The 16,454-nt window shown below is 41.2% G+C and overlaps 1 protein-coding gene across 1 annotated transcript in view; it reads right to left on the bottom strand.

The window, feature by feature from the left end:
• The window catches only part of LRP6 (LDL receptor related protein 6), a 131,107-nt gene that overhangs the window by 29,738 nt on the left and 84,915 nt on the right, over positions 1-16,454 (bottom strand). Inside the window, exons 8-11 of the mRNA XM_030040981.2 lie at positions 8,671-8,887; positions 7,037-7,326; positions 3,987-4,213; positions 1,584-1,768 (exon numbers count right to left, since the gene is read on the bottom strand). Coding sequence (XP_029896841.1) covers positions 1,584-1,768; positions 3,987-4,213; positions 7,037-7,326; positions 8,671-8,887 — 919 coding nt within the window. The remainder of the gene's footprint in view (positions 1-1,583; positions 1,769-3,986; positions 4,214-7,036; positions 7,327-8,670; positions 8,888-16,454) is intronic.

Here is a 16,454-nt window from a genome sequence, read left to right as displayed (position 1 = left end):
GTAAATTATAAAGTAATGTACAACATTCAAAAGACCATCCTGAAGTCTCAGAGCATATCACAGAAATGTGCTAATCCTGCTTGCAATTCACAGAAGAGAATGTATTTTACTAAAGAAAAAAGTCTCAGCTTTGAAACTGATCAGGGTTCTCGGAAAGATTCTGTCCTTTCCCTCCTCTCTGAAACAAACAGGATCCCTGTGACGGGGATGCAGGATCCTGACACTGTATTCCCAGTTCAGCATCTCTCACACCACATATGGGTCTCAGCCTACAGAGAATTGTACAAGCTTAATAAAATTCTACATCGTATTATGAGAAAAATTAAATGCACAAGGTTAAACTAACCTGTCTCTGGAATGTCTTAAGAGGAAGGAGCAGTCAGAAACTCAAGGTAGGAAACAGTTAATTGTGTATACCATAGAAATGTTAAGAGACCTTAAGGAGCAGGGCATGGGTGGGGGAAATTATTTCAACCACTTCATTGCCATGGGATGTCCTGTTGTCTAGTCACAGAAAATGAATGGGAGATTACGAAGCAAGAGGTCATTCCCTCTTTGCACAGCGAAGATGAGGATGCACAGCTCTGCACTCTGCTGTCACTAGCCACAGGCACAAGAAAGATGAAATTCTAATACTGTGTCCAGTTCCATGGCACACAGAGGAACGCTGAGCCAGCCTCAACAGCCCACCAAAATACATGAGAAGCTGAAGAAAAGCTTTTTTATTACATATAATTCCTATAATGCATTTTCCTGGTTTGATCTTTTTCTAGCTTTGTTCCACTATTGCAAATGTACTGTTTAAAGCAAACTAACTCCTTTAGCTTTAAATACTGGCTAGTGATAACGCTAATCTGTATAATTTGGCACACAACAAGGCAGTCTACTCTCCTGAGTGCCAAGAAGTTAAAAAAAAAATACTGTGCAAATCTGAGAGGGCTTGGGTCCCCAGTACACTACCCTGGGACAGTGAAAGCATAAAATATTCCACTTCCATTTAGCTGTAATGACCAGTTTATAGAACAATCATACAGACCCCAGCGTGCAAGAGAACCCCCCTGGTGACCAGAACTAGCCAGGAAAAGCTCCTTAGTGTGCAGGATACTGGGGGAAAAAAATTCCTGAACCCTGAGAATACCAACAAAGATTAAAAACCAAATTGTATTAAATTATATTGTGAAAAATGTCCAATAAGCTGTTGTTATCTTGGCTTTCTCTCTTTCTATAAATGATGGAAGCGTTTGTTATGCACTTGCCAGTGCTCTTTCAGAGCAGCAAAACAAGACTCTCCAAAACACTGGGAGCTGACAGCTTTGTCCTACATATAACTGAAAACACGTACAGCTTGTATAATTTTAACTTTGTGAGCAACTATATCACCTACAAGAAAATTGAGGCCTCGCTAAATGCTGTGTTGCACAATCATCAATTATAGAAGCAAATGTTAAAAGCATGTCAGTTTGAAAAAATCTATTTTTGTCTTAAGATATGTATCTTCACATGATTTAAGCAATAATTTGCCACAGGGAATGGTCAAAAAGCAGCAGCATCCCCACGATGCTGCCCAGGGCTCTGGGGCTCACCTAGCATGTTGGAGGATTCTATCAGGTTGGTATCGAGGTCAGTCCAGTACAGTCGTCTTTTAGCGTAATCAATAGTTAGGCCATTAGCACGTCCCACATTTGGTACCAAAGTAGTCCGCTCGCTGCCATCCATAGCAGCTCTATCAATCTTTGGCTTACCACCCCATTCAGTCCAGTACATAAACCTGATTAAAAGGACAAAAGAAAAAAAATAATCACATTTAATCCAAAAGAGAACTCAAGGGGAAAAACAAAACAAAACAAAAATCTGTAGAAAGAGTAAGAGAAAAACAAGAGCTGTAAATTCGAGCATTTATTAGGCGCCATTACACTAAATGTTTTTTCAAAATACAAGCAAGGAAGTGAGTCAAGTTTCCTCAAAATGCTTCCAACATTATTTTTTCCACTTGGAGCTGGATTTTCATCAGCAAGTTCTATATGAAAGCACTTCAATCTCAACTAATGTATGCACGTCAGTTAAGAGGCAAAAGGTTGGCAGTTGGGAACCTTCAATTATACCTGGTTATTTAGCAAGATATTTTCCATGGCACTTAGCTTCTGTTTCTATTCAGTTGTCCATCAAATGAAGGAATACAAAAAAGTAGGTATGCAGGGCACTTTTGCGAGTAGGTGCCACTGCTCATCTCCACACAACTAAGTTAACCAGCCACATTAACAGTGTGTTACATTTCAGCCAAAGGCAGAATGACACAAAATTGTATGGCATTTCCACTGGAGCAGAAGTACAAACTATTACATACTCACATGCCAGTTTATGCCTCATTTGGCAGAGGCACAGACTTGTACATGTTTTGGGTTTGGGTTTTTTTTAGGCACTGTACAGTAGAGAGGGGTGTATATATGACATTTGGTGGCTAGTTAGCCACTTATTCCAAAATGTAAACCCAATACCATTTTAAAAACAAGTGAGACATAGCTAGCCAATGTTTACACCTTTCTGCTTTAATACCTCTAGTAACAAACACCTGTGAAATGCTTTTAATTTCAACGAACGACACAGTGGGAAAGGTTGCTTCAGAAACCGATTATCAAGGGGGAACTATTCTTTAGACACCGTTTCTTAAGATTTTTCTTAAAATTTTGCAAGTATTTTGTGCATAAATTTTGCTAGTTGTATACAGCATGGACCTAAGTGTTAGAATTGCTCCCATGGTAGCAGTGCTATGAAAACTTCTATGTAAAGTACAATGACATAGCTCAGCTATAAGATAAAAGGAAAACCAGGCATTTGGACTCAAAACTAAAGTAATTTTTTTTTCCTGGTCTGTGGTGAAGAGACAAAGCATTGAATTACAATAATCCCTGGAAAAAACTATTCCCAGCATAAAACTAGAATCATCCATAGCAACCTTTTGTTACAACCAGATTTTGAGTAACTGGATCTAACAATCTGGTCTTGGATGCCCTCTGATGTACTTGTCCAGGCAGCCCCTGGCACGCCAGGGCTGAACCCCATCTGTGTGTCCCACTGGGGGCAGTGCAGAACTCCGTTTGACAGTTGCCACCACCTTGTTGAAATGAAGCAGGAGGAGTATGTTCCAAGTTCTCTGCATTGCTGCAACTCTTGCAGCATTACTGGAAACTGTGATAATTTCATAACACTTGAAAATGAAGTTCCCTCATTTGCAAAATAAGAATAATACAATGTTGGTATAACCCCAAAAAGGGTTTGCAGTAATTAGTTAACGTCAAATGAGCATTTCATGCTAGAAAAGCTATTTCAGAAGCTAAATAGTTTTTGCCTTGCCTTGCCCCGCTCCTTCCTCCCTCCCCCTGCTTATTGCCCTACTTTTGCTATTACATTTGAATCCAACTGAGAAGTTTCTTCTCAGGAAATCTTTCATTTTGGGGATAGGTGGGTATAATTGTTGCCTCTCGTTCTCTGTCCTTGCTTCCCCTGTCCATATCAACTAAAAAGGGTACCTTATCTAAAGAAACAAACACCTTCCTTATTCTTGGACAATAAGCTTCACTCCCCCACTCTCAAGTTAAATCATTTAATACCTTTATTGGACCCTAACTTGTGATAAAAAGGATCTTCATTTTTAAAAGGACAAATATTTTCTTTTCAATGCTATAGTCCTTTTCTAATTAATGAATTCCATAAACCTAAAACTACTTTGATTCTGTGGTTAATTAAAAAACTAAATATAAATCCCTTTTTAATGAGCTGCTCTGATTTTTTTTTTGTAGTATTCTTAATGATTATTCAGGACATTAAGAGAGTATTCCTCCAGCCCTCATACTCTAAATTACCAGGCTGTATTCCCCAGCTCAGCTCTCTCAGGATTTACAGGCAATGCCTAACTAACATGCCCTAGAGGAAGCATTACGATGTTGTTTTTCACCATTCAGAAACATGGAATTAAATCAGCAAGTTACCCCTCAGCAGGGTCCAATGCCAATGCCCGGGGACTATCAAGATCTTTCCACACCAGTACTTGGCGATGCTGTCCATCCAGCTTTGACACTTCTATACGATTTGTTCCAGTATCAGCCCAATACAGGTTCTTCCCCAGCCAATCTACAGCCATGCCTTCTGGGTAATCCAAGCCAAACTCCACAACGTGTTCCAGTGCACTGCCATTCATAAACGCTCTGCTGATGGTCTGTAGGGATACAAAGATACACAGGCAAATTAGAAATTTTACCAGTCTGTCGTTGGGCTGGTTGTTTTCTTTGTTGCATTTTAAACACTTTCAGATTTTAGGCATCTCATAGGAAAGAGGATCTCACAATATGCTACTTATTTGCAAGGCAAACAACGCTGCTATTCAGAAGTAATGATTTACTGTACTTTGTGAATGCATTCTGTGTCAATTACAATAGCGTTTCACTGGGGAAATAAATGGGATAACTAGTCTGGTTCAATTAAGCAGTCTGCATGCCAAAGTGACCTTAATAACTCAGTGCCAACTTTGAGGGGGGAATATTTTGGCTCTCCCAGGACGATACAAAAGCATCGATGTTATAGCACGGAACACTATTTAAAGCAGCCTAATGAAAAAGTTCGGGACAGAACAGCAAACAGAAGAAAACAACCTAACGACCGATTAGCTCAGTATTGCAAGTGCTTCAGTATTGATGGTTTAATTTCATTTCACTAAGCATAATTTCTTCTTGGTCTTTTATTCAAAAGATTTCTTTTAACTCTTGCCATGATGGATCAGCCTGTGATAGCAGATACATCCAGAATTGTATTATAATACTCTATCAGAGTTTAGGCATTCCCTGTTTTACTACGACCACTTATAAACCTGAAAGTAAAGGAATAAGATTAGGATGGTACAAAATTCTTTTTGGCAAACATGGGCTTCCTTTCTGTGTCCTTAATATTCCCCTCTACACACGCTCCTCATACTCCTAACCCATCAGAAGTTTACACAAAGATTGATTTTTGTTTGTTTGTTTACTTCCCATTTTGGATGCTACCTACTAATTATGCCACGTTGTGACAGTACACAGCAGGGAAAGTTTATATCCCAGTCTTCATCTGTATCACCCTTAAAAATTGATCAGATCTTTTTTTTTTTTATTTCAAACACAGCTCAAATGAATACCATACCTAAAGAGTTCAGCCAAATCACCTCTCTCAAACTTAAACTCTGTGTTTTTAACTTCTACGATTCTTCAGTTGCAAAGGTCCTATTGCTGACACAGGTCTCAACCCAATTACAGAAAACCTCCTTTTATTAAAAACTAATTTTTGGTGCCCACAATTCTGACTACATCTACAATCCATGAAAAACAAAGGGAATAAACCAGACTCACTGATAACAGAGATAACAGGTTTCTGTGTATTGTCTGTATTCTCCACTAACAACCACATTTAAACACCTACCCTCAACATTTTCTGATTTGTCAGTCTAGACCCTAGACCTGTTTTACAAAGCATGTGATTCATAATATGTCTCACATGCAGTAGCCATGTAAGTTAATAAATAGCTAAGACCCATTGTCACTTCCTGACCCAAGACAAGGCTTCCCCATTAAACATCTGGCAAAACATCTGTGATCCCCAAAACCTTCTGCCATATGGCATTCTTCTCAGCTTTCTGCCAAACAAATTAATTTTTGCAAACTTATCCTTTATGTGAAAATGTGTACATGAGATTTAAATGATGTGGTGGGTTGACCTGGCTGGACACCAGGTGCCCACCAAAGCCGCTCTATCACTCCCCTCCTCAGCTGGACAGGGGAGAGAAAATATAATGAAAGGATCATGGGTCAAGGTAAGCACAGGGCAAGATCACGCACCAGTTACCATCACGGGCAAAACAGACTCGACTTGGGAAAAAATTAATTTTATTTATTACCAATCAAATCAGAGTCGAATAATGAGAAATACAGCCAAATGTTAAAACACCTTCCCCCCACCCCTTCGTTCTTCCTGGGCTCAATTCTACTCCAGAATTCTCTACCTCCTCCCCCCACAGCAGTGCAGGGGGATGGGGAATGGGGATTGGGGTCAGTTCATCACAAGTTGTCTCTGCTGCTCCTTCCTCCTCGGGGGGAGGACTCCTCAACACTCTTCCCCTGCTCCAGTGTGGGGTCCCTCCCACGGGAGACAGTCCTTCACAAACTCCAACGTGAGTCCTTCCCACAGGCTGTGGTTCCTCACAAACTGCTCCAGCGTGGGTCCCTCCCACGGGCTGCAGTCCTTCAGGCACAGACTGCTCTAGCATGGGTCCCCCACAGGGTCACAAGTCCTTCCAGAAAACCTGCTCCAGTGCGGGCTCCCCTCTCCACGGGGCCACAGGTCCTGCCAGGAGCCTGCTCCAGCGCGGGCTATCCACGGGGTCACAGCCTCCTTTGGACACCCACCTGCTCCGGCGTGGGGTCCTCCATGGGCTGCAGGTGGAGATCTGCCCCACCGTGGACCCCCATGGGCTGCAGGCACACAGCCTGCCTCACCACGGTCTTCCCCATGGGCTGCAGGGGAATCTCTGCTCCGGCACCTGGAGCATCTCCTCCCCTCCTTCTGCACTGACCTGGGGGTCTGCAGGGTTGTTTCTCTTACATGTTCTCACTCCTCTCTCTGGCTGCAACTGCTCTTGCGCAGCTTTCCCCCCCTACTTCTTAAATCTGTTATCCCAGAGGTCCTACCACCATTGCTGATGGACTTGGCCTTGGCCAGTAGCGGGTCCATCCTGGAGCCGGCTGGCATGGGCTCTGTCGGACATGGGGAAAGCTTCTAACAGCTTTTCTCAGAAACCACCCCTGTAGACCCTCTGCTACCAAAACCTTGCCGTGCAAAACCGATGCAAATGATTTATAGGAGAGAATGCTGCTAGTATAACAAAAATGTATGCCATTCTTAGTTAGAACAAGCTCCTATCCCTTCAATCTTGTAAATTGCATTCGTCAATCCATTCTTAAGTATCTCAAGAACCTTGTAACAACTTAATAGCCAATATGGAATAAACCTCTACCTTCAGTGAAATGTCAGTCCAGTAAATCCGATTGTCTGTCACATCAAAATCCAGAGCAGAAGCTTCCTTGACTCCGGTGAGTGGAATAGCAACGTTGTTGTTGTTCGTTTCTAAAGAGATTCGTCTGATATCTGCTCTCCGAGAAAACAGCAGGAAAGCTTCTGGGACAATGCAGGTCTTCATATCATTGATAAGCTCTAAGCCTATGGGGCACGCGCAGCGAAGGCCTTGTGGTCTGTACAGACAAAGATGGCTGCAGCCGCCGTTATCCTCTGCACAAGGGTTTGTACCTAAGCATGCAACAAAAGCAAAAGCAATCATTGCAAACTGACTTCAGCTGGAAGATGAAGCCAGTTCTCACATGCATGAACGACACTGAGTGCTTTAAGAAATACATATAGTTTTTCACCTTTTATTCTCTGAACAAATTAATTTTTGTTCATTTCCTGTAATGCTTTAGACAGATGTTACTCTACTTGGCTGGAAAGCCAGTACTTGTTTTCCTGACCCCATGAAACATACGCAGCATTAGGGAAAGGGATCTGGACTCCAACAGCTACTGATGTTCCCAACTCCCAGCACAAGCACTGAACGGACGATAAGTATGTAAGTAAGCAAGCGTATGTTCTGCTGCTTTTTACAGTACACTGGTCCAGTTACATACCCCAATTGTGTTCCTAAAGAAGAAAAATTTGCAGATCTATTTTCACATCCATTCAAAGGTGTTTTCTTTCCAGCTCTTTGCAATACTAACTTGTGTACCTGCACATGCTGGAAATCCACCTACTAAGAGAGGCCCAGCATTACCAAGCTCAATTAGCCAAACAGCTGGAAAGAGGGCTGCATTTAAAGCACATGTACCTTAGGGCATCTTGCTAATGTGGCAGCAGCAACACAAAGATATACCTCAACTATATTTGAGTAATTTCCTGGGGTACAATCCAGACGTGGCAGCAAGAAGCTGCAAGCCCTACCCGCATAGGACATTCAGGGAAAAGTGATGAGTTCTGTGATGCTACAGTTACACTGCTACTAGTGTTTGGATAGCCAATGATAGCCAATTTAAAGCTAGATCCTGCTTTTTTACACCACAGACACTACAGGGCAGAAAGTACTTCTAGTTATTTTTAAAGATGATTTTGGAGTATTAATGTGAAAAGCACTGAACAGGCTAACACTGGCTCATTCTTAGCTTTCACATACTGGGAGCACGTGTTCAGATTGCAAGATGAAAAGCTGCTACAGCTGCAGCTTCATAAACAGCTGGGCTAATCTAATAGCTGGCTGTTACAAAGAGAAGTTCTCATTTTCCATGATCCTTCTTCTCCCCTTACTGGACTCAGGGTTGTTCAGACCTATGAGCTGTTCCAACTCCCTAAGCAGCAGAAAATTACCCATTTTGGGGGGGGGGGGGGGGTGTGCCTGGCTGTTTTTCAACTTGACATTCTTCCAAGTATAGAGAACTGAAGCACCTCACAAAAGACCTTCCCCATCCCATCAAACTGCAGCCTGCGGTTATCATGCAATAGAATGGATTCTGCTCATTTCTAAAAATCTGACCTGGTATAAAGTGATACCTGCAGCAAAGCACTGCTAAATTTCATTTTACTTCCCTGATTAGTAGTCTCACTCACCAATTATCTGGCGGACATTTGTAGCTTTCAAGCCCATTAGATCTGGCAGTTGATCTATGATGATCTCTCTTTCTGCTGTGCGCTTATGCACACGTTCAATACTGCGTCTTTGCCAGTCTGTCCAATAAACGTAGTCTCCCAACAATGTGAATCCAAAGATGTGAGGCAGCTTGTCCTCCACCAGAACTCTTCTCCCAGTTCCATCAGCATTCATGACCTATGGATATACACAAACTTAATACATATACAGAATAAAACTGTCACCATTTATCAGACATTAATTAACTAGCTGCTCCACACTTAGACTTCAAATTGAAAAATAATCTCCTAGCCATTAAAATGTTATCAACATTACACAGCAGTCTAATACCCACCCCACCGCCCCTCCCTGTATTTCAACAGGTGCTTACTCTAAAAGCCACAGAGGATCCCTTACGTATAAGGCTAGTCTCATAAGATGATCATAACGTGAAATTATGACACAACATTCCTTATATTTGCCTTAGGAACTAATAGTACGTGTGCCTGTTATATGTTGCCTGCCTCTCTCATTTCTGAATTATGTCTCTTGGTTTAGTTTTAAATGGGGGACACTGTGTTTTAAATGAAAGAAGACAAGCTTACAATGTCAAGGAGTCCTGGCTCAGCATCTTGTAGTCCACAGTCCCTCCCAAGTGAGCTTTGCCCCGGTTACAGATAGCAATAAGAGGACGCCCCACACAAACATATTCTGTACATCTTCTTGACTGTTTGCTTCCCAGAATTTATATTCCCAAGTCTGAATAAAGAACCAGTTTTACATTCTTCAAAATTAAGTTCAGTATTTTTTGTACTAGAAGGAACAGTAATAGTCTGTAAATAATTGCATACCTTTGATCAAGACACTTGAATTTACTGTGTCATTTTTCTCTACTGCTAAAAAGAAGTAATACCTAACTTCCTCAAAGAGGCACTGAAAGGATTAATTAAACATATGTATGCATGTTCAAGTGATCAAGTACCTTATGAATGCCAAGTATTATAAAAAGTACCATACTGACAGGAGTGAAGAGAGTGAAGAGAGTCCTGTCTTTTAAGAGAAGCTTAAAAATTATACAGCATTGCAATTCTACGGAAAAGTTTCTTCTGAAATACTTCTGCTTGTTTCAAGTTTACAGTTTAATTTTACAGCACGTATACTTCCAAAAAAAGAAAAACAAAACAGAACAAACAACCTTAATGTAAAAACTTCCCAAAACAACATGATTCACAAAATTCAAGGTAGCATACTAATCCCAGAAACATTAAAACATCCTTCCCACTAGCCAAGGATGTTCCAAGTTAAGGACTGGAAAAAGAGTAACTTACTAGATCACTGTTTCCAAATATCTCTCACTTGCCTTGTGGAATTACACTAGCCATAGACAAGTCTGTAAGACTTCTCATTCCTCCCATGGCTTAAACCAAAAGACTTGTGCAATGACAAGCTTCAGGATCAATTGGTTTGGTAACTCTGGCTAGATGGATGATGTTTTGTGGTCAGAAGGATTTCCAATCTCATGAGAAATGAGAAGGCTAGTTTGGAGCAATTCCTACCTTTTCTCTACCCAAGCACAGATGGGGAGGGAGGGAGGAAAAGAATAGAGAAACAGAACTGAAACCCATACCCTTCTCAGCATACAGTATAATGTGCGTATTAATAAAATATTCTTAAGTTCACTAAAAAAGTGGAAGAAAGTGCTATAATCTTCACAGTAATTCAATTTCTCCTTAAACTATTCCCGGTCATAAACTTCGCAACATTACTGCACTTACTCTCAGTATGTTAGAATGGGAATTGAATCTTTATGTGCACATTTCCGACAGGAAAATGAAAGGGGCTCTGCATACTTGCTGGTTTGTAGGACTAAGCTCTGTATTTACTTTTTTAAAAAAAGCTCATAATAACTCTGTGAAATTGGCTTACCAAAAAATTTCAGTCTAGTAGCATGTACGGCATGCTTCTACAAATGCACTAATGTCCACAAATCACAAAAATAAGGTGAGCATTACTTGGTGAAATGTTTTTTTTTCCCCTGCATTCTCACTAAGGTCCTTTAGAAAGTCAAGAGCAGTACTTGCAGCTTCACTTTGCGCTGTAGTGCGTTTACCATCCTAAAGCTGTAACTTATGTCCTTTACACTGATAACCAAATCCAAACATAGCTTTTCCTATCACAGATTGTTTAGCTGGGCTCAGAGCCCAGCATAATTGCCTAATTTCTGGAGTTCCTTTCAAAAACAAGCCCTGCTATTCCATTTATTCTACTTCAGAAAATTTCAGCATCTGCTGGCTCTCTCAATTCCTAGCAGCATGCCTCCTACACTCTGTTTTGATAAACGAGGTTGCTAAACAACAGACTAATGGCTAACTTTAGAACCAGGGACACATTTAACATCTGTAAGACAAACTGTGAGTTACAGTCCTTAAGCCCACCATCCCTTCGAGAAACCGTCACCACCTCCAAGCCAAACTAGTCATCCCCTTTTGTCTACCACCCATTTTCTAATCATATCACAGTCATCTTGCATTTCTGTGATGACTTGTTTCCCCCTCCCCCTTAAACTACAGAGATAAGCCATTTGCTTGCAACTAATTAATATATGGCAATTAGTGCTTGCTAAGCAGACCAAAGAGATACACAGAATGGATGGATGTTGCAGAGCAAATCAACTAAAACCACACAGTAATAACCACTAAGACAACACTATCAGAATGCAGTATCTTTAGATACTACACTCTTTGCCTTGTACTTATAAAAGGAAGAAGCTTCTATGTTTAAGGGGATGCTTAACTACTGGCAAAGAGAATTAGCTGGAAGGCGTATGGTGCAAGATAAACTTTCTTTGGCAAACTTTAAAACGGGAGCTGTTCAAATAAGCTTTCTCTTATACTGAAAGTCAGGAAAAGAGAAGGATTAAGTATCTGCTTTTAATTAACTTTTGTTTTGCCACATACAGGTTATTTTGAAAGACAGCTTTATGTCACCTAGACAAAACAGCCGCCTATCTGAAAGTACTTACACATACCTACTACCCTACTCCCACTGCAATCTTACCTGAGCACATCTGTGCAATATTACTTAATATAAACATCTGCTCACTGGCAGCCAGGTACCACCATATGCATAGTTCCATGGCACCACATTGTCTGCACTCACTTTGGCTGCGTTTTAGGAGATTTTAATATAATTTCATCGATAAGCTACAGAACCAAACAGTCTGGTGTAAGGCAGAACAAGAGTGGCAAGGGATATAGGGATGATACATAAGGAAAAAGAAGCAAGCACAAGGAAAAAGAAACAATTACTAATCAACCAATTTCAAAGCATTTCAGCATCATCTTTTCACATACTGGAATTCACATGACAACTGAGTCCCAGGCAATACTGCTTTACGCATTCATCCCCCTTCTTCAGCCCCACATGGGTCAGCTCATCACAGTGAAGCCTATCCCTACAGAATCCCCCGTATGAGAAACCCACCTTCTGCTGCTATGAGGCAGTGTCTCCAGTGGTTTATGCTGCTTTTAACCACAATGTGGTGTGGGTTTCACATTCTGAGGCCATTCTGAATACTGCAAACCACAGTGAGAATACACACTACAACAGGAAACAGATGTGGTGCAACCACAAACACTACCTTTACTGAAAGAGCAAGTAGTTTCATGAAAAAAAAAAATAAAACAAAGTACAAAAATTAAATGGCCTCAGAAAAAATACCAGATATCCTGCCTGTAGGATAAGGGCTTTGCTTATCCTAGAATAATAATGAATGTAAACCTATGGCCTCATGAAAATACAGCTTATTCAAAATAAATTAATTAATGCTGAAAATGTGATTGCTTTTTAAGATGCTGTACCTAATGGTCAGCAGGAACATAAAATAACAACTTTGAAGCATTACTTCTATTTTAAAGTTACAGACTGGATTGCACAGTGATATATATATATATTCTAAGGGTCTTTCTTGCTGTCAGATACCCTGGATTCAATTCACTCTCAAATAACAGTAATAACTGTGATAAATAGGCTAATACAGTGAACTTACCTTTTTGATAATCTGGGATTTGAATGTACGGTAGTTTACACTTGTCATTTGATTGGCTTAAGTCTAGAGCTCAATCATTATACCTACCCCAATTGCAAAAATAACATTCAGCTCTGGTTAGAGCTCGTGCTGGAACCCTGGCAAAGCTATGCAGACTAGCAGTCTGCTCAGGCCTAGCGGACCGAGGCCCCTGGCAGTAGAGACTAAGCAGAGGGACACTAGCTTATATCCACAGCACTGAGGAGATGCTAATAATACAAACTGTCTGTCCCTATCGGGCCATACTTAGATCAATATCAAACATAAGAGCCCAGTTCTACAAGGTGCCAGACAGCCTCAATACTGACGACTCCCGGAGGAGAAGACAGCCCCCAGGCTCTGGAAAGAACACACCTTCCAATGTCAATCTGGGAGAATGTCAGACAAACCCAATACAATTTAGTCATAGTTAACCTAGTGCCAGAAGCAGGGTGACAGTGTGCAAAGTTACCTTTCATCCTAACTCATAAGAACAGTTTAATTTTCAATGTAGAACCACAGAATCATAGACCAGCCCAGGTTGGAAGGGACCTTGAAAGATCATCTGGTCCAACTTTTTGTGGAAAAGGGAGCCTAGATGAGATTATCTAGCATCCTGTCCAGTCACATCTTGAAAACTTCCAGTGATGGGGACTCCACCACATCCCTCAGGAGGTATTCCAGTGAATCACTGTAAAATATTTCTTTCTTATATTGAGATGAAACCTCCCCCAGTGTAACTTGTACCAGTTGCTCCTCTCCTCTCCATGTGGCTCCTTGTGAAGGGAGAGCCTCTATCCTCCTTGTAGCTGCCCTTTAAGTACTGAAAAAAAACTGTGATGAGGTCCCCCCTGAGCATTCTCTTCTCCAGGGAGAAAAGACCTAAATCCTTCAGTCTTTCCTCATAGGACAGATTCTCCAGCCCTTTGATCATCTTTATGGCCCTCCTTTGGGCCCTCTCCAGTCTGTCTGCATCTTTTTTGAATTGTGGGGACCAGAGCTGGACACAGTACTCTAAGTGCAGCCTGACAAGCACCGAGTAGAGCGGGATGATCATGTCTGTATCTCTGCTAGCAATGCCCCGTGGATACAGCCCAGGATCCGATTTGCCTTTGCTGCTGCAGCAGCACACTAGACTCATGTTCAGCTTGTTGTCCACCAGGACCCCCAGATCCCTTTCAGCAAGGCTGCTCCCAAGCCACACAGATCCTAGCTTGTACTGGGCTCTTGGGTTATGTCACCCCATGTGCAGGACCTTGCACTTGTCTTTGTTAAACTTCCATAGCTCTTGCTAGCCCACTCTTCCAGCCTGTCCAGGTCTCTCTGGAAGATGGCTCTCCCTTCTGACATGTCCACCTCACCACCCAGTTTAGTATCATCAGCAAACTTGGTGAGGGTGCTTTCAGTCCCATCATCCAGATCATTTATGAAGCTATTGAACAGCGTGGGGCCCAGTATTGAACCCTGGGGGACCCCACTTGTGACAGGCTGCCACTTGAATAAAAAGCACTGATCACCACCCTCTGAGCGTGGCCTGTGAGCCAATTCCCTACCCATCTCACAGACCACCCATCCAGTCTGTATCTTGACAGTTTGTCCAGGAGGAGGCTGTGGGAAACAGTGTCAAACACTTTGCTGAAGTCCAGGTAAACAACATCCACTGCTCTCCCCATGTCAACAGAAAATACTATTTTGTTGTAGGAGGTGATCAGGTTAGTCTGGCATGATTTGCCCTTGGTAAATCTGTGTTGGCTTTTCCCAATCACCTGCTTCATTTGGCTTGCAAGTTTCTAGAACTCTTTCGAGGGACTGAAGTAAGATTAATGGGCTTGTAGTTTCCTGGGTCTTCTTTTGTGCCTCCTCTTTTGGATGTAGCTATAAGTAATCAGGGAGCAGGTAGGTATCATGCATGCAAAGCTTCCTCTCAGGATGACTGGAACAGAGGAAGTCAATAATCAATGAAAATTTATAAACGGCTGCTAACTCTGTATCTTCAAAAAATTAAAGATTACTTACAAGAGTGGAATAGGCCTCTGTGATGGACTGAAAGCCCCCAGCCACACTACAGGACGTTGCCAGAACTTTGTTTATTTCACAGATATACGCATCAGTAAAAGAAAACCCTAAAAACCCCAAACAAACAACTTCCTCCAGTAAAATCCATAAACTGCTCTAATTTCAGATACAAACATAACAAAATAAGAATAACTTCAACCTAAGTCCCGATTTTTAAAATTGACAGCCAATTTTTGGACAATCTATTGGTTTCTGAACTTCAGCACCTTTACCAGAACCAGCTTCCTGATCCTCAGAGAGGCCAGGAGATCCCACTTAATATAGGGGACCTCAGTTGCCCTGCTCAAGTACTACTGCCATCACTGCGCTAGCTCTACAAAATTTCTAGCAGGGACCACAGGTGGAAACCATCTCTCCCCACTGACTCACAGGAAGGACGCAATTGTAGCATTTATCTTCCTTCTGAATGGATAAGGAATAAGAGTGTTTTGACTCGGTGGCAATGCCTTCCATGTCATGTGTCCCACAAATGCAGAACACACTAGCTTGTTGTTTCGTTGGTACATGTTGAAATATACTCTCAGATATATAGTTATGGTTTACCTTACCACATGAAAAACACCCCAGCCATTTGGCACAGACTTATATGAAGGAAATGTCACAGAAAAAAAGGTAAACTCTTCCCAAGCAGACCTTAAACTCTTGAGTCATTCTAATGACAAGTTGGGTTTCCTGCAATAGTTTGAAAGACAGCAGAAAAACATCAGAAAGCATTACCACCTTCACGATTTCAACATGGGTCACACTAACGCACTCTAGGAATGGATACAACTAAAAAACAATGAGGTAACAAGGTGAATTTCTCATGAGTTTGATCATTAACACTGATCTGCATAAGAAGATTGCAAAGAAGTATTAGTGTAAGACAGCTGTGAAACACTGAATTCAATATATATATCCCAGATATTTCAACATACCATGGAAAAAGATCTTGAACAAGGCCTGCATTATACCTGAAAGAGTTTAGGAATATTCAGGGTTTAGGCTTAGTTACTTCAGCCCTGATTATCCAATGATAAATACTTACATGAGCCGTTAGTTCGATGCAACACATATTGACTCAGTTCACAACACTGCTAATCAGGGATGTGACTGTTCATCTTCCACCTAAATGTACATGAATCTTACTATACCAGAAAAGTGAAAAACAACACTAACTCATTAAATTTATTTGGTTAAGGAAAAAAGAAAACTGGGGCAGCATGTCTCTTAAAAATAAAAGATAGCTCGAATGCCTTCTGAACATTACATTAGCATTTTTTCAGACTGGGTTTGAGAACTATGTATTTTCAACTTGCTTCTTTAAGCAACATAAACAGAACAGACCAGAATGATTTTACTGTTACGGCTGCAGTAATATCATACCATTAACACATGTATCTACTATAAAACAGCAGCTCTAAGAGAGGAAAAAAGGGACACCTTGTCTAAATTTCCAGTTTTATTAGTCTTCCCCTCTAAGAAAGAAAAGTTCTGATCAACTATATTCTCTTTGACTGAGCAACTGAAACTTTAAACTCAGCTTGAGGAAATTATTCTGTCAGTGTCATTAACTTACTGTTAACAGCATTTTCCTTCAATTCCAAAACGTTAAGGAATGTTTTAGATATGAAATGCGAAGTC

Source organism: Aquila chrysaetos, chromosome 17 (genome assembly GCF_900496995.4).
Source record: "Aquila chrysaetos chrysaetos chromosome 17, bAquChr1.4, whole genome shotgun sequence".
NCBI lineage: Eukaryota > Metazoa > Chordata > Aves > Accipitriformes > Accipitridae > Aquila > Aquila chrysaetos.
Note: the sequence above shows the minus strand (reverse complement) of the source record. Positions and strands in the feature narration are given on the sequence as shown.